Source organism: Neofelis nebulosa, chromosome 7 (genome assembly GCF_028018385.1).
Source record: "Neofelis nebulosa isolate mNeoNeb1 chromosome 7, mNeoNeb1.pri, whole genome shotgun sequence".
Taxonomy (NCBI): Eukaryota; Metazoa; Chordata; class Mammalia; order Carnivora; family Felidae; genus Neofelis; species Neofelis nebulosa.
This window is the reverse complement of record NC_080788.1, coordinates 54,047,964-54,066,565: the sequence shown is the minus strand read 5'-3', so window position 1 is coordinate 54,066,565 and position 18,602 is coordinate 54,047,964. Positions and strand designations below refer to the sequence as shown.

Sequence of the window (18,602 nt, the reverse complement as noted above, 5' to 3'; positions counted from 1 at the left end):
GGTAGAGTTTAGAGGGGTCTGAGACTAAATGTATCCAGCTATAATGAACAGTGGTAATTTTCTTAAAACTAATTTTGATGTTGGAGCTACCCCTAAATCATTTGATTCAACTATTTCCTGGGAAAATAAAAACAAACAAACAAAAAGCACCCCAAACCAAAAACTATGAGGTTTATGTAAAAAATTAATCTTTCAAACAAACAAACAAACAAACAAACCACAAAAAAACCCTAATCTCTGAATTTCAGCCTTAGGCAGAGACTTACTTAATCACATAAAACTGAGAGATGAACAATCAGGTTTTACACATTAGTGACTTTGGATTTCAGAGATTATGAGACTGTGTTGTAGATTTTAATTTTCATGGTTAATGTTTAAATTATTAATTGGTGGTTCTATTAGTGAATTGCTATCCATTTGCATAGACATATCAATGTTTCTGAGCAAACCCAAGTAGTAAGATATATAAAAAGATAAGTCTGTTCAAACTCGATTATCTAGTTTGAAACAGCTGTTTGCTTTGATATTTATTCTGGTTTCTTAAAAAAAAAAAAGGTTTTATTTACATAGGATATTGGTAAAAAATTGAAAACAAGGAATCTCAAGAAAAAAATCTCATTTTCTGATACTGGATATCATTATTTCTGTCCTATATTAGCATTGCTAACATATATATCCTAATTTAATAGCAATTAAGATTTTAGCATTTCAAACTCTCAACAATAGCCAAATTATGGAAAGAGCCTAAATGTCCATCAATTGACGAATGGGTAAAGAAATTGTTGTTTATATACACAATGGAATACTACGTGGCAATGAGAAAGAATGAAATATGGCCTTTTGTAGCAACGTGGATGGAATTGGAGAGTGTTATGCTAAGTGAAATAAGTCAGGCAGAGAAAGACAGATACCATATGTTTTCACTCTTATGTGGATCCTGAGAAACTTAACAGAAGTCCATTGGGGAGGGGAAGAAAAAAAAAAAAAAAAGAGGTTAGAGAGGGAGGGAGCCAAAGAAGAGACTCTTAAAAACTGAGAACAAACTGAGGGTTGATGGGGGGTGGGAGGGAGGGGAGGGTGGGTGATGGGTATTGAGGAGGGCATCTTTTGGGATGAGCACTGGGTGTTGTATGGAAACCAATTTGACAATAAATTTCATATTAAAAAAAAGATTTTAGCATTTTAAGATCATTATAGGAAGTTCCTGAAATGGAAGTTAAATGTCATTAAAATGGAATTACTCTAAGTATATATGTCTGTTTATGTGTGTCAGTATGTGTATACTTGCCGCACTATTCTTAGGAGATTTTCATCTTGTTTCATGAAAGTCTCAAAGGGATAACACACAGGTAGCTAATCTTAACCTACTATACTTTAAGATCATAAAAGCCAATTATAGTATACATAAGACCCTAAGTAAAACTAAAACATGTAAAAACATAAAATAACTAGGGAAACCAGCTATTCACTGTATTAATTGACTCTGTGCTTTGAAAAAGATTTAAATATAACATAGGTGTGTAATACCAAATGATTATAAATATACAGCTGAAGAGTAAAAATATGAGGAGAGATGCACATGAAAGGAAATTGAACATACACCTAATTTTGCTCCCTCGCAATATTACATGAAACAGTTCTCCAAAGAAAAATGAAAATTTTTGATAAAAAATGTCATGCAGGTGGTGTGTGTGTGTGTGGGGATTTCATTCCTACACAAGAGTAGAAACAAACACCCATCACCCAGCTTCAATGATTATCAAGATTTTGCTGCATTTGCTTAATCTTCTTCCTTTTTCTTATTGTTTAGCAGAAGCTGATTTAACTTTTTTCTTTCTTTCTTTTTTTTTAATATTTATTTAATTTGGAGAGAGTGCAAGTTGGGGAGGGGCAGAGAGAGAAGGGTACAGAGGATTCCAAGCAGGCTCTGCTGACAGGCTGACAGCAGTGAGCCGATGCAGGCAGGGCTCGAACTCACGAACTTCGAGATCATGACCTGAACCAAAGTCAGACACTCAACTGACTGAGCCACCCAGGTGCCCCAAAGCTGATTTCACTTAAAGCGGATCATGGACATGATTTAATTTAAAGCAGCTCATGGATATCATATCATTTTGCTCCTCTATATTTCAACATACATCTCTTTTGAAAAATGGACTTCATGACATTATCATATCTAAAAAAAATAAACAATAATTATTTGGTACTGTCTTTTATCTGGTTCATTACCAAATTTTCCTAGCGGGTTCACAAATGTCTTGTTTAGTTGGTTTGCTGAATTGGGATCTAAACAAGGTTTACACAGGGATTTGGGTATCATGTCACAGAAATTTCTTTTAATTTACAGCAGCTCCTCCTTCCTCACTTTTCTCCTCTATGCTATTGATTTATTACAAGAATCAATTCAGTTGTCTTTTAGAATGTTGCATATTCTGTATATATAAGTTTGCTCCCTTGAGTGTCATTTAACTTGTTTCTTCATCCTCCATATTTCCCATAGTTAGAAGTTCATGCTCTAAATTTGATTAGATTCCAGGTTATTATTTTTGGCAAGAACACTTCACAGTGCTTTGTGCTTCATAGTGTATTGAAAGGCTTATAATGTCTGGTTGTCCCACTTTTAGTAATGTTGAGATTTATCTATGATTTCAGGTGCTGACAGCTTACACCTTCCTTTTATCTAATGGTTTCATACACTGATGATCATTGCCTAAACCAATTATTTCATTCAGGGTTGCAAAATGGTTATTTTCTAATCCTGTCATTCATGAAGAATCACAGATCTGCTTCCCTACTTCATGTAGCTGGGCAAGTGTCCCTCCCTGACTCTGGTAGAAAAGTGGAGTTTTGATCCTTGGAGAGAGTAAAACAGGAGGTCTCTGGCCTTGAGGATCCAGTCACAATTGAAGGCATGCATAGGTAACATACTGGAAATGGTATTTGAATGAATGTTTACATAACGAATGCTAAGACTGTCAACTCTTTCCCCAACCACACGACTCCAGGAGATTGGAAGAGATTGTTCTTCAGGAATCTGATCATCCCAAGAGAAATACTTAAAGATACTAACCTCAGGCTTTCCCAACAGCAAAGCCAGACAATGCTGGCTCATCCTACAATGTACCTTTCATTTAATAAGCCCCTCTTATGTGCTCAGAGTATCCAATGGGTTTTTAGTTTCTCTTAAACATGAGCAGAAAAACAAAGATTACCTTTCCTCTGAAGAAAACTTCTAATTTTTAACATACAGGATGGAGTTGAAAGAAAGCAATGGCTATACACAGATAACAGTTCCAAAAACAAGGAAGCAAACAAACAAAAAACCAAATAAATAAAAGCCCTATCCATTCATATTTTCAGAAATAAGAGAATATATGGCACCAATGAGACAGCAATTGGATGCTATAAAAAATAAAGTGTCAGAAAGCAAAAAAAGAGCTCTTGGAAATTAAAAACATGTTAGCAGAAATAAAAAATTCAAGAAAAGTTTAGAAGATAATGTTAAGGAAATCTTCCAGATAAGGGGCAAAAAGATAAGAGATAGAATATTAGAGAGGAAAGGTAAGACAAATAGAAGATTAGTACGGAAGGTGCAACATCGAAATATCAGGGCTTCCAGAAAGAAAGAACAGAGAAAATGAAGGGGAGATAGTAAGAATGAAATTATTTTAAAATATTTTCCAAAATTGAAGGATAGAGGTTGCTAAACTGAAAGAGCTCATTGAGTGATCAGTATAATGGATAAAAATATACCCATACTGGGAATAAATATAAAAAAAATACACACACACATCATGTATGTTCTAAGAATACTTTGGAATTCACTTACACTACAAAGTGTCCATTATTTATCTGAAATTCAAATTTAAATGGGCATCCTGTACTGTATCTGGGAATCCTACATTGACTTTGTCATTACCAGTATTGGCAATTCTTCATAATTATAATTTGTAACAATCCACTCAGATCACCACTGCTCATCTATTCAACTTCTGATATTCCAAACCCAACAATCACTCAACAATATAGGGACAAAATGCATTTATCCTAACACTTTTTCACTGTCATTCATCACCCACTCAAATCTTCATGTCCTTCCTTACCCAGCTTAAATTTCAAAGGTAATAAGTTAAATTCACTCCTTCACATACATCCTATATTCCCTTCTTCCTCTTTAAACTTCTTGAATTTGCTTGGTTAAGTCACAAAGTGTGGTCCCTAGGCCAACAGTACCTATGTCACCTGGGAACTTGTTAGAAATGGGCATTTTTGGTTGGGTCCTACCTCAGACATGAATTTAAAACTCTGGGACCGCAGCCAAGCAATCTGTGGTTCAACAAGGCTTCCGGTTGAGTCTGATACATGGGGTCTCACATTTTAGCATGTGAAAGATGACCTGTAAAGCGTGTTAAAAAACCAGATTGCTGTACCCAATCCTCGGAGTTTCTCTTTCAGTATAGAGTGGAGACAAAAATCTCACATTTTTAACAAGTTTCAAATGATGCTGTTGCAGAACCAGGAACTGCACATTGAGGTCCTGCCCCTATAACAATCATTCTCTCACCTTTTAAAGATAACTTTTTCCTTTCTCTTCAAACTTTCAGGGCACCTGGGTGGCTCAGTGGGTTAAGTATCTGACTCTTGCTTTCAGTTCAGGTCATGATCTCATGGTTTGTGGTGAGCCCGGGTGGCACTCCATGCTGAGAGTGAGGCGCCTACTTGGGATTTTCTTTCTCTCTCTCCCTCTCTGTCCCTCCCCAGCTCATGCTGTCTTGTGTGCATGCTCTCTCAAAATAAATAAATAAACTTAAAAACAAGCAAACTTTCTTCATCTCCTGAAACTGACTCTCAGCTGATGACCCTGATCAGGACTTTGCTTGCAGAATATAAAAGCACTCAAAATAGAAATTCTCATGCTCCCACCAATCACAAATACCTCTCTACCTGCATCTGTATTCATATACACCACCTAATCTCCAGTTTCTGGAGAGGAACCCCCCATGTTCCTATCTAATGCAAGCCCTTCCACTTGGGCAGTAGATCCTATCACCCCTGGCCTACTTGAGATAAATTGACTTCATTCTCTGACTTCTTTCCTACATCATCAAAATTTCCCTTTCTACTGGATCCCCATCAACATTCAAACATGCTGTTATTTCTGCCTCTGTCAAACCACCCTTCCCCAAATCCAAACTTCTTGACCCCATTTCTCTTCTTTCTTTTAGAATAAAATTCCAGAAGGGAATCATCTGTACTTGTTTTTTCTACATGTATCTTTCCATTCCAAACTGTGAGTCCTAAACTGAGACTTGAAGGGTCTACACTGATTGTGTGTGGAAGGTGGGACTGTGCACCGAAGTTTCCTACAAAGAGGAGGGCAGGAATGGAGAAGAAAACGATGGGAGATTAAGCTAGATAGGCACAGGGGCTACACTAGTCAAGCTCTAAAAATCACAGTAAGGAATCTAGACTGTTCTGAGACAAATTTGGTGTTGTTAAAGGTTTTTTTTAAAGCACTTGAGTTGCATGATCACATATCCATTTAGGAAAGAGCACTGGCTTATGATGTAGAAGAGTGATTGATAGCAAAATTAGCATTTGCAAGACCAGTTAAGAGTTTGTTCACAGTATAGACGGATTAAATTGAGTTCACGGCAGTGGCGATGGTGAATACGAGGATTGAGAGACATTTGGAAGACGGAATGGAGACGACTTGGCAATTGCATTGGTCTATTTTATTTGCACTGATCAGGGCTGGAGTGGATTTTGTATAGGAATTAATTGGTGAGGCTTTAATTGAAAAATGTTCCAAACACATAAATTTGTGGATGAAGCATTTTTCATTTGTAAAAAAAAATTACTTGGTTTTCCATAGCTAGCAGGGCCTATTTATAGGTAAACATTACTTAGAATCTGATTGTTACCTTTCCCACTTAATCTAGAGAAAAAATCCTCTGATCCAAATTGAAGTTTTTAATAGAATGACATGTCAAACCATACACTTTCATCTGCAACTAAGACTGTTAAGAACTCTTAAGAGAGCTGGTGAGAAATCAGTACCTTACTACGGTTTACAAAGATCTCTCTCCAGAATTCTGCTAAGTTTGGCTATTGCTGCCAGAGCAGTGTCTATTCTGAGAACTCACATGCAGGCAGTTGAAATTTCCAAAACTTTTTTGCTAAGATAGTTTGTTATCATTAATGTTGCCTAGAATTGGTCATTGTTTTCAATTGCTGGTATTAATGCTTTTCATGATACATTATTTTTACCTTTATTTTTTTTTAAGTTTATTTTGAGAGAGAGGGAGAGAGAGAGAGAGAGAGAGAGAACGAGCAGGGGAGGAGGAGCAGAGAGAAAATCCCAAGCAGGCTTCAACTCTTCAAGACCATGAGATCATGACCTGAGCTGAAATCAAGAGTTGGGACCTTAACTGACTGAGCCACCCAAGTGCCGCTGGAGTCTAGGTTTTATGCCTTTGCCTTATTTTAATTTGTTGTGGGTCATTTGGGTAGGGGCCACAAGAAATATTAAAGTTGAGAACTACTGATCTAGACTCTTAGGGTTACAGAAATGGAAATGATGTGAATATAAAATTTAGTCCTACTCCTATTTTCTAACAAAACAAAATGAACTTCAGGCTAATAAACATAATTTTTAAAGAACATAAATTAATTTTATTTAAAGACAAAAACTTGAGTTGGTTATTTTTCACTCCCACTATACACATTAAACTGTTTATAAGGCTAACTACCTAAAGAAAATATGAATAATTTATTATTTAACCATATGTTAGTATGAATACCTATTAAGAGTCAATAGACTTTCGTGATTTGTATTTTGAATCTTAACAGAAGCATATCATAGAAAATGCAAAAGGTGTTAAGAGTATACAGTGAAAAATAGATCTCCCTCTTAACCCCTGTGCCCTAGCCATCTTACTTGCCCTCTTCGTAGAGACAGCCACTCTTTCCAGTTTCTTATGCATCTTTCCAGACACATGGATATTTGGGCATATGGGATGAAACAAGGTTCCTCTGCGCAGGGCATGGAGAGGAATGGATTTCCTCAACATGTGGTCAAGACAAACACATTAGAGATCTGTATCTGAGCCAACCACATCTGAGTTAAAAGAATAGTACGATGGCAGCGGGCATCTTAGTAATTTGTGACACAAATGCCATCAATGTTCATTTCAACAGGTAGGATTCCTTGGTTAAAAAAAAAGTCTATAATGCATTTATTCAATAAATACTTATGAAGGGGTATTATGTATCAGTACAAATTTGCAATAAATGACACTTATGGAATCTAGATTTTATGGACAATTTGTCAGACTTAAATAACTATACAATTTCATAAGTGATGATTACCATTTATACTTTATGTGAACACGATCTGGTATACTTTTATTTCATTTTCAATTATTTTCACCATTAAAAATAAAACAAATTTAAATTCTATTTTAAAATATAATTTATTGAACACCATAATGAATTCAATACATTATAAAATTGTTTTTCTTGTCAGTATTGGCACATAATGAAGTTTTAAAGCATTGCTAAATTAACACTTGAAAAAATTTTAAATTTTAAATCTGTTCCATAAAAAAAATAAAGACCAGTAGTGTTATAAAACTATTAATTTGCACCAACTTACATATCAAAGTGTTAAAAAAAGAATTCCACACTCAAACCATCATCATAGAAGTAAAAATTCTATCATATGCATTTTTAAAAACGTTCTCATTTGAACAAAATACAAGAGAAGATATCAAATAGGCAAAAACTTTACAATGATTTGTCCTACTGGGAAATTTTACAGGCTAAGCAGATAAACTTTAGATTAAAAAAAAAAAAAATCCATACTCCAAAGGAATAGAAGTTTACAGTATTTTTTATGTAATTTTCTAATCAAAGAAACATGACATTAAATATTCTACATTTGTTTCCTCTTTGTTGCCTCTTAATTGACAATGAGGACTATTCTAAAAATTTAGTTTAAAAATACTTTTTCCACCAATGAACATTTTCATAGATGCAAAGGCTGTCCTTAAGTAAGGGAACATTAAACAAGGAAATTTATATATATGGTCTTCACTATAATATGGCCTGTTTATTACTCTGTCAATCATTTTTACTCTGAAATTTTAGTAACCCAAACGATGAGTACTGCACAATTTCTTTCAAATTCCAAAAGGCTGAGTAATTGATTTAGGTCACTGGAATTTACAGAGTATCTTTCTTCCAGGAAGCAAAATGTACTTATATTCAGTATTTCGGTTTCATTTATATTACCCTCTCCATCCCCCTTTAGAATTGTCCTCTGAGATAAATAGAGCACTGAAAATAAAAAGTTTAAAACTGTAGAATAGGTTATTTGGCATCATCTTGAATAAATTCAACTTTTTTCCTTATTAATGGGAAAATATAAAACCTTTCAAACCAGTGCATTCTACCTGTCTGAAATGCAATTCCTGTGTTTTTGAAATCTCATTGGTGGAGATCAGCCTGAAATTCTAGAAATCAAGCCTAACTAAAATTAGTTCAAATGTCTTTAGTCAAAAAAACAAAAAAACAACTGTTTGCTTATACCTATGGCAGAAATCAAAAGAGCAAAGAAAAACTAGAAAGTTCATTTGTATTTACTCTAAATTTACCATTTCACCAAAATCTCTACGGACATGAAACTAAAATCTATACATGCCAACAGCAGAATTCTCTTCCTTCAAAAGTAAATCACAGATTCTACAAAGGTATTGCTAATCTAAAAAAATCTACAAAAACACAATGTATTAGAATATCAAGGTCTTTCACCATTAACCTCACATTTATCTTTGCTGGTCTAAATTAAAGTAAAAATCACCTACCGTACAATTTGAGATATTACTTTGTTTGATACGCTACAAAATGTTCACAGGGAATTTCTAAAAAGTATTTTTTTTCTTGCAATATATCTCACTGTTGTAAAGACATGTTCAGGAAAAAACCAACTCTATTTCCCGACAAGTTATAGGTGGTGGGAAGATGAGAGAGGAAGAAAGGACACGCGTGGCCTTTTAAGGAGCAATTTTCATCTCTCATCCTTCCTTAATTTTGATTTCCAAAATAAAATATTTCCAGCTAGGTTGCTAGAGAGGGTCTTAGAATATAACATAAAGTTGACATCGAGAATGGAGAAACTTGGAGAATTTCACTCTGTTTCTTATTTTTATTAATCAATAGGATCTCAATAGCAAACTAGAACAAAGTTTTACTTCTTTGATAACTTACGGTTGGATAAAGTTGAATTTGTATCAAATAACTAAGATTTAAGATTTCTAGATGTAAAATGCTCTTCATAAAATGTGGTTGAGGCTTTAAAGTATCAGAAAGTTGGGATGAGTACAGATAATTTTACTAAAAAAGCTCTATTTTGGCAAACATCTTATTGATATTATAAATGAAAATATAGCCGGAGCTTTAAAATGGCACTTAATCTGTTCTATCAGAGTCTGCCAAATAAATTAGATTCTTTGGAAAAAATTCAAACTTGATATTATGGAGGCAAAATTAAGATTAACTCTTACTTGTCAGATACTTACCTGTCATATTGCCATAAACCAAAGGACCCATAAGCATACTAAGTGGAAAGAGGGGCTCATTGTCAAGGGAGCTGCTCTACCTACAGTTTACTCAGCAAAAATTAATTAAACAAAAGCAACTAATTGCCTCAAATGTTAAATTTACTTCAAACATAAATGCTTTAAAAAGCATTAGCTTTATCTTTTAATCAGAGAAATGGTCTAAGGATGAAAGATCAGACTTGTTCACAATTTTGTACATTACTTGCAGGGAAATGCAAAATCCTGTTGTTGCAGTCACTCATCATTTGGGAATTTTTTTTTAAATGTTTATTTATTTTTAAGAGAGACAGACAGAGAGCACAAGTGGAGGAGGGGGAGAGAGAGAGGCAGACACAGAATCTGAAGCAGGCTCCAGGATCTGAGCAGTCAGCACAGAGCCAGACATGGGGCTTGAAACATGAAACGTGAGATCATGACTTGAGCTGAAGTTGGACGCTCAACTGACTGAGCCACCCAGGCACCCCTGGGAATTTCTCAAAGAAAATAAACGACAGTAGAAAGATACTTTGACTTCTGACTCCCAGGATAATGTTCAAGGCCACATTTGAGATTTGGCAAAGAATGAGAAAGATATTTTTCAAGTTGGAAGGTACCACCAGGTACCAGAGTGATTAATTGGTCTAAATTACTCATTTTGCAGATGAGAAAACTGAGATTACAAGGGTTTTAAGCTAAGACAATTTACTCAAATTCTTTTATTGTCATTAAATTGAGACTAACCCAGCCTCCTGTCTTTTGTGTCCAATTCTTTCCTCTGGAGCACACTTTGTATATTAGTAAGTCATCCTCCATCAAAATATTAAAAAATTAACAGTACTTTCCTATGGGGAAAAGAGTGGGAATTAGGGGGAAAAAAAGGTGGTGGATGAGGGGGTAAGAAGAGATGGTTAGGGATGTTACACTCACACAATGAGCCACATGTGTTAATATAAAAGTTGACTAAAAAATACTTTACAAAATGTCAAGCCTTAACACCAAAAGAACCAAATTCCAGAGGTAAGAAATACCATGGTGAAATTGAATGTTAGTGTAGAAATTTAAGCTACCTCTTCAAGAAAAACAGACCACTGAAAACTGAAGACTAGTTCTATATATTATGTTTCTTTATATCTGGAAAAATATTTTAATATAATACATAGGCAGACTAAAGTAATTCAGATTTTCAAGTTTAAAAAAAGACTGGGATTTTTAAAAAAACCTTATGCTACAAAAATACGCATTTATAGATATTCCCAAATCCTATTTTTCTAACCTCTGCAGTGAAAAGATCCAAAATTTCATCGCTGAACTGCCTTCTAGCATGATCTTAAACAGTTATTTCTATAGAGCATAAAGTTAATGTAATTCTTTACAGTAAAATCTGTTCATAAACTCACCTTGACAGAAATACTTTTATCTATCATTAAGAGTTGAAAGAAACAGATTTTAGTAGAGGGGTGGGTCAAGACAGTTTTTTAGAAAAATATACTGTGTATAATAGATCTTGAAAATTACACAGACCATACGCTTTTATTTAATGTGAAGGCACAACTTTAACATAGTTAAAAGCAAATGTATTTCAACTATTTGATGTAATTGTCAGTACCAGATCTTTAAAAATATATATTTGCAAGCATATCATTGAAGCTTCTTTCAGACTGTCAATTCAAAAATCAATTTCAAAAGTCAAACTCTATTTGTAGAAAATCAATTGACAGGTCTACAAAATATTATTGTTGGACATTCTGTTCACCAGCAGCCACAGGGCTTTCTTCATTTGTTGCATAGTCCAGGTGGCCCATCACCTAGGCACAAATAAAACAAGTTAGGAAATGCAAATTTTCAATTTGCCCTCAATATTCACTAATTTGGCAAAAGGATTCCCACTTTTTAAAAAGGACACAGAGTACTCCCTGGGACTGAGCACTCCTTTTGGAGCAATGTAGTGGCTCAACATCCATGCTCTAAGAATAAGATCAGGGTGACAGAGAAAGCCTCATCATTTGACTCGGAGCCAACCTGATGAACTCTTTCTTTAGATCTTCTACTATTTCCATTTCCCAATATGAATTGCCCTTCATGGCAATGGGAACTCTACCACAAAAGGAAGATATTCCTGATGCTTAATCTAGGACACTATTCCGGGCAGTGTTCACTCCTAAAGGTAAAAAAACTAAAAATGACCCCACAAGTCACTTTGAGAATACCTGCTGGTTTGGGGACAGTGTAACTTGGTTGATGCCTTGAACTGACTGTAAGACAATTTAAGAATGATACTTGAGGGGTGCCTGGGTGGCTCACTTGGTTAAGCATCTGACTTCGGCTCCGGTCGTGATCTCACAGTTCATGAGTTCGAGCCCTGCACTGGGCTCTGTGCTAACAGCTCGAAGTCTGGAGCCTGCTTCAGATTCTGTGTCTGCCTCCCTCTCTGCCCCTCCCTCACTCGCACTCTGTGTGCCTCTCTCCCTCAAAAACAAATAAAACACTAAAAAAAAAGAATGGTACATGAAATTATGGAAACATTGTATGACAAACATTTCTACTAAAAACAAATATACTGAAGGTACTTAAAAGGTCAAATGAGTATCTGAAAATAAAATCAAGACTACATTTGCTATAGACTACTTTAGAGGAATTACCAGTTAAACTTTTCTCAAACGATCACTTCAGCTATGTTCCATATTCCTAAATAAATCTTTTCATATTTGGGAATGAAAGAAGAAGAAACTGCTTACATGTTTTCAGTTTCTTCTTCAGATAAACTTGCTTAAAAATAGAAAGAAAGTACCCACTGTCTTTGTGAAGATTGTCAAAGATTTTTAGATTAGTGATTAATTTTCGGTATTGTGATGCACATTTTCCCTTCTTTATCAAGAATTAGAAGAAAGACCAGCAAGATAAATATTCCTATTTTTGTAAAAGGATTCTAAAAGCTTCAGTGTTTTTTGGAAAAGGAAGCAGAAGGTGGAGTCATTTCCAAACGGGGTCTCTGAACTTGCCAGACAAGAAGAACACAATATGAGCTGAAGCTTCTGCTGACAATTGTCTCAAGTAACAGAGACAGCTTATAAAACCCAAACCTGCCAGTACTCTACAAGTCATCTCAAGGCCAAAGCAGTTTTGAGGTCCTTTATTTGCCAAAGATATTCCCTACATTAAGACAGTTACATGTTCGTAGCACTTCGAGGGGGGGAAGGTCCAATCAAGAAAGGTTAACATATTTACCAAACATTTCACTAGATGAAACATAAGATGAAGTTGTTGAACTGTTGATTTTAGTCATAGTTCAAATGAGAGACAGAAAGGAGAAGCATGTAAGATATATTTAGGCTCCTTTTCTTCTAGCAATTTAGAAGCTCTGAGGATAAGAGGTTGGAGCTGTGGGGAAAGAGAACTAAGTGGCCTCAGCAGAATGGGTGCTGGGGAAATCCTCTTTCTTCCCCAAGACCTGCTTACCCTGGCAATTGTACCCTAATGACAGCCTATACGTTACCACACACCTCTTCTTTCCTAAACCTCAGTTACCTCACTGGCACTATAATCTAATTCCTTACTACATAAGCAATGTATTAGATTAAAAGAAAAACTTTCAAAATCAACTTATTAAGAAGTAAACATCTGTACTCTTTATTTACTTTTCTTTACTGACTTTTCAATGAAAGCAAAGCAATACAGAAACATAAAGCATGACCTTGAAATAGGTTTGTATGTATGTATGTACGTATTTATTTATTTTAATGTGACTTCTTTTTGAGAGAGACAGAGTACAAGTAGGGGAGGAGCAGAGAGAGTGAGGGAAACACAGAATCCAAAGCAGGCTCCAGGCTCTGAGCTGTCAGCAAAGAGCCTGATATGGGGCTTGAACTTACAAAACCGTGAGATCATGACCCAAGCCAAAGCCAGATGCTTAACTGACTGAGGTACCCAGGTCCCCCAGATAGGTTTTTATTTTTAAAAAACTTTGGGGGGGTGCACCTGGGTGGCTCAGTCGATTGGGCATCTGACTTCAGCTCAGGTCATGATCTTGTGGTTTGTGGGTTTAAGCCCTGCGTTAGGCTCTGTGCTGACAGCTCGGAGCCCGGAGCCTGCTTCAGATTCTGTCTCTGTCTCTCTGCCCCTCCCCTGTTCATGCTCACTCATGCTCTCTCTCAAATATAAAATAAAAAACAAAAAAATATTTTTTTTTTAATTTTTTATGTAGGCTTCACACCCAGTGAGGAGTCCAGTGTGGGACCTGAACTCATGACCCTGAGATCAAGACCTGAGCTGAGATCAAGTTGGATGTCTAACCAACTGAACTACCCAGGCACCCCAAAATAGGTTTTTAAAAACATAACAAAAATTAATATAGATAATAAAATTAACTGGCAAAATTGGTATAGTTCTTCATAATATTTGTAAATAAGCAAGGTCGATTTGGAAAGCTGACCATTGGGTCAGCTTGCCTGGCATTTACTGATAGTTCTGCCTATCTATAAGTGAACCAGACTCCAGAAACACTCTAATAAAACTATCATTAAAGGGGGAGAGGTAACCGGAGAGTTGTTGATACTAAAGCAGTGTTGTTCTAAGTATCTCTGTATTCGGACTTGTCAGTTACAGCTTGTGACTTCTAAAAATAATTAGAAGCACTAGTGACATTTAACAGAGACAAACCCACTGTTTACTGGATATCAACAAACCGAACACTTACTTCCTATCCAGAGTCAAAGAGCCCATTGGAGATTGCTGCATAACTCTAACTCCACTGATTTAGAAACAAACAAAAAAATCCCCTAAAATGATGATTTCTTTTAGTTGTTCTTTATGCCAAAGTAATTATGCCACTGCTTGATTTTTCTCTCTAGAGAAAAAACACCTTTATTTATTCTACACTAATTAGAACTTAAGACTTTGAGTACAATCACATGGAATTGAATACTGTAACTCTTTTTTTTTTTTTTTTTTTTTTTTTTTTTCAACGTTTATTTATTTTTGGGACAGAGAGAGACAGAGCATGAACGGGGGAGGGACAAAGAGAGAGGGAGGCACAGAATCGGAAACAGGCTCCAGGCTCTGAGCCATCAGCCCAGAGCCTGACGCGGGGCTCGAACTCACGGACCGTGAGATCGTGACCTGGCTGAAGTCGGACGCTTAACCGACTGCGCCACCCAGGCGCCCCTGAATACTGTAACTCTTGAAGCATTCATGAGTTGAAGCATTAAAAAAAAAGCTGAAGTATTTTCTTGAAGCATTCAAGAAAAAAGTTCATAGTAAATAATAGTGTAAGTGGCTTTGAATTATAGGAAAATAATATACAATTAAGATCTCCAAATTAGTAATATTTTAGTGAAATCCTATAGAAATGTTACTTCTTTTGATCAGAGAAATTAATGGAAAGGGCTGAAAGACTCTAAGTAAAATACTAAAGTACTTCCAGGAAGTCTCAGTTTTAGAAATAAATGGAGTATAATTTCCCCTTTGGAAAAAAGTATAAAAAGGCTAACCATGACATTTAAAAAATCTCCAGTGCACATATGTGGATCTTGAGAAACTTAACAGAAAAGCATGGGGGAAGGGAAGGGGAAAAAAAGTTAGAGAGGGACAGAGAAAAACCATAAGAGACTCTTAAATACAGAGAACAAACTGAGGGTTGATGGGGGGTGGGTGAGAGGGGAAAGTGGGTGATGGGCACTGAAGGAGGGCACTTGGGGTGAGCACTGGGTGTTGTATGTAAACCAATTTGACAGTAAATCATATATTAAAAAAAAAAAAAAAAAAAACAACCCAGTGCCAAGGCCTGCTTTTTACCACCACTCTTTTTTTTTTTTTTTAATTTTTAAAAATGTTTATTCACTTCTGAGAAAGAGAGAGAGAGGGACAGAGACAGAGACAGCATGAGCAAGGGAGGGGCAGAGAGAGAGGGAGACAGAATCTGCAGCAGGCTCCAGGCTCTGAGCTGTCAGCACAGAACCCAACACAGGGCTTGAACTCACAAACCATGAGATCATGATCTGAGCTGAAGTCAGATGCTTAACCGACTGAGCCATCCAGGTGCCCTGATTTACCACCACTATTCTTGAACCCACTCTAGTATCAGGTATTGGAATGAACTAAATGATTAATAGCATAAACAAGTATGTCACCACCTTAGATTCTGGCTTTATTTTATATTACCCGTTTTGTATTTGATTATGTCACAAAGTAGCAAAAACTGTTGGCACTTGCAAAAAGAAATGATTATATATAAAGACTGTAAAGGTACTAGTCTAATTTAACGTTTAAAAGTGTCTCACTTTTAAACACAACAAACTTATAATAATTTTGGCAATTTTATGAGGGCTGCTAAAACACAAACTTACACACATACACACAAAAGTGACTAAAGGTCAGTGGATTAAGGACTGAACATTACAGATGCTTTTCATGAAGAATTTCAATAACACTAATGGAGAATTTATAGTGTATAAAAGACTGTTATCAGCAGTGTGGGTTCCTAATACCTATGAGATAATAACTCACTGAGGAAGGTATACATAAATATCTACACTGTGAAGCAAATATTAATAAGTATTTAAAACACAAAATCCATAAAAAATATGGGGAAAGGTGAATCTAATTTCAAGTGGAGAACTCTTGAGTATCTGCTTGGAGAAGGAAGATTTTGAGTTGGGAATACTATAAGAGATATTCTGGAAACCATCTGGCAATGCTATGAAAATAATGGAGGCAGAGGGAGAGAAGGGAAAAGGTTATGACACTGCTAGCCTGAGAGATGAACCAGGAACTACCTAAGGGTTGATTTCAGGGCTGACCCTCAGGTGTATCTTACACTGGGTCAATACCTTGTCTCCCCCTGTTTTACCAGACTTTTTGAGGTTCCAGGTTGTACTTTCAAAGCCTCTGCCTAGCCTTACCTGATCTCATCCACTTGCCTACCAAGCCCTGGGTAGGCATAGCCCTGGGCTAACCCACCACTATGGATTAGATTTTCCCACCTGCCTGTAGATCCAACCTCATTTCATGGATGAGGAGACAGTCATAAGAGATGATGTGACTTGGCAGAACTGATTCCAAGGCCTATAATATACTGTTTCCCACAAATGTCAACATTCAAGCTAAATTAATTTTGAGTTTAGCTACTTTTTTTTTTTTAAATAGGAAACTGCTGTATATATATACGTATATATATATATATATATACATATATATATGTGTATATATATATATGTATATATATACGTATATATATATATTTAAAAAAATTTTTAAATGTTTATTTATTTTTGAGGGACAGAGAGAGGCAGCGCGCAAGTGGGGAAGGGGCAGAGAGAGAGGGAGACACAGAATCCAAAGCAGGCTCCAGGCTCCGAACTGTCAGCACAGAGCCCGAAGCGGGGCTCGAAACCACGAGCTGTGAGATCGTGACCTGAACCGAAGTCAGACGCTTAACCAACTGAGCCACGTAGGTGCCCCTGAACTGCTGTATATTTTAAAGTTTATTTATTTTGAGAGAGAGAGAGAGAGAGCGCAAGTGAGCGAGCGAGAGAGTGAGAGAGAGACAGCAGGAGGAGCAGACAGAGAGGGAGGGAAAAGAGAATCCCAAGCAGGTTCCACACTGTAAACGCAGAGTCCAATGTGGGGTTTGAACTCATGAACCATGAAATCACGACCTGAGCCAAACCAAGAGTCAGACACCTAACTGACTGAGCCACCCAGGTGCCCCTAATTTTACGTTTAAAGGCTGGACAAAAGTAGTGAGACATTTTCTTTTTCACAATAATGGGGATAACTTTGTGAAGGCATTACATACTATAAGTTTCAAAAATGCTGGTTTTCTAAAAAAATGCTGGTTTTCTAAAAAAATAGATTCTCTCCTGGCAGCAGTCTGTAATATTCTGCAACTAGCTTGCCTAAAATGTCAGCATGTGCCTTTTCTTCATATTTTAAAGTCTAGTGTACAGTGGGAAAATGACCACATTTAACAGATTTCTTTTTCCTCTGAGGCTTGTGATGGCTATCAAATCTTTTTGCAAACTGAGTTAAACGAACTAGATTTAACAAACACCTTAAGTTTTAATATTCAAACTGGGAAAACAGAAATCTAGTTAATGAACTGAAAAGTAACAGCCAAGCAACAAATAAACCAAAACAGAAAACCCAATTCCTATAAATAATAGCAGCAAATACACAGTGTTTATGATATGCCAGGCCCTATTCTAGGCAATGTGCATATTGACAACAACCAACCCTCTGAAATAGGATGATTATTATTCTTTTTTACACTGGAGGAAACTGAGGCACCAAGAAGCTAAGTAACTTGTCTTAGGCCATGTAGCTAATAATGAACAAAATCAGAGTTCAAACTTCGGTAATCTGGTACCAGACTCCACACTTTCATTACTAGGTGCTATTTTATATTCTGAATATCTTTACTTAATAGAATGATGACATCACACTCCAAAAGTGAGAAGTGTATAATCAAAGTTGTCTTACTCTTTTTTCTCTTAATCTTTTTTCTTAAAAAAAAATCTTTTTTTAAGTTTATTTTTAAGAGAGAGAGAGACAGACAGAAAGTGTGAGGAGGGCAGGGGCAGAGACAGAGGGGGACAGAGGATCTGAAGCAGGCTCTGTGCTGACAGCAGACAGCCCGATGTGGGCTTGAACTCACAAACTGTAAGATCGTGACCTGAGCCGAAGGCAGATGCTTAACCAACTGAGCCATCCAGGCATCCTTTTTTCTTTTTTAATATAGTTAAACAGTAAAACAAAGTTAACAAGCTGCCTCCCTGTCCACCCCTCTCCACCCCTGCAATTTGTTTTACCTTTTTGGGTATGTTAAAGTGAATTTTCCTACAACCAATTGTCTTATTTAGCTTCTATGTTATATGATTAAGGCCCTGGAGTCTGCCCTGCTGGGGTTATTTACTACTGCTTTGTGTCAGCTCTAGTGGTCTTCCCCTTCATAGGTAGTTACTGTGAAGCAGAATTCTAATTTTTTTCAAGATCACTATTTTTAAG

The 18,602-nt window shown here is 36.2% G+C and overlaps 1 protein-coding gene across 1 annotated transcript in view; it reads right to left on the bottom strand.

Annotated features, from left to right (window-relative positions):
* Window positions 1-11,113: 11,113 nt before the first annotated feature.
* SPPL2A (signal peptide peptidase like 2A) overlaps window positions 11,114-18,602 on the bottom strand; it is a 53,643-nt gene continuing 46,154 nt past the window's right edge. Inside the window, exon 15 of the mRNA XM_058737742.1 lies at window positions 11,114-11,407. Coding sequence (XP_058593725.1) covers window positions 11,333-11,407 — 75 coding nt within the window. The 3' untranslated portion in view covers window positions 11,114-11,332. The remainder of the gene's footprint in view (window positions 11,408-18,602) is intronic.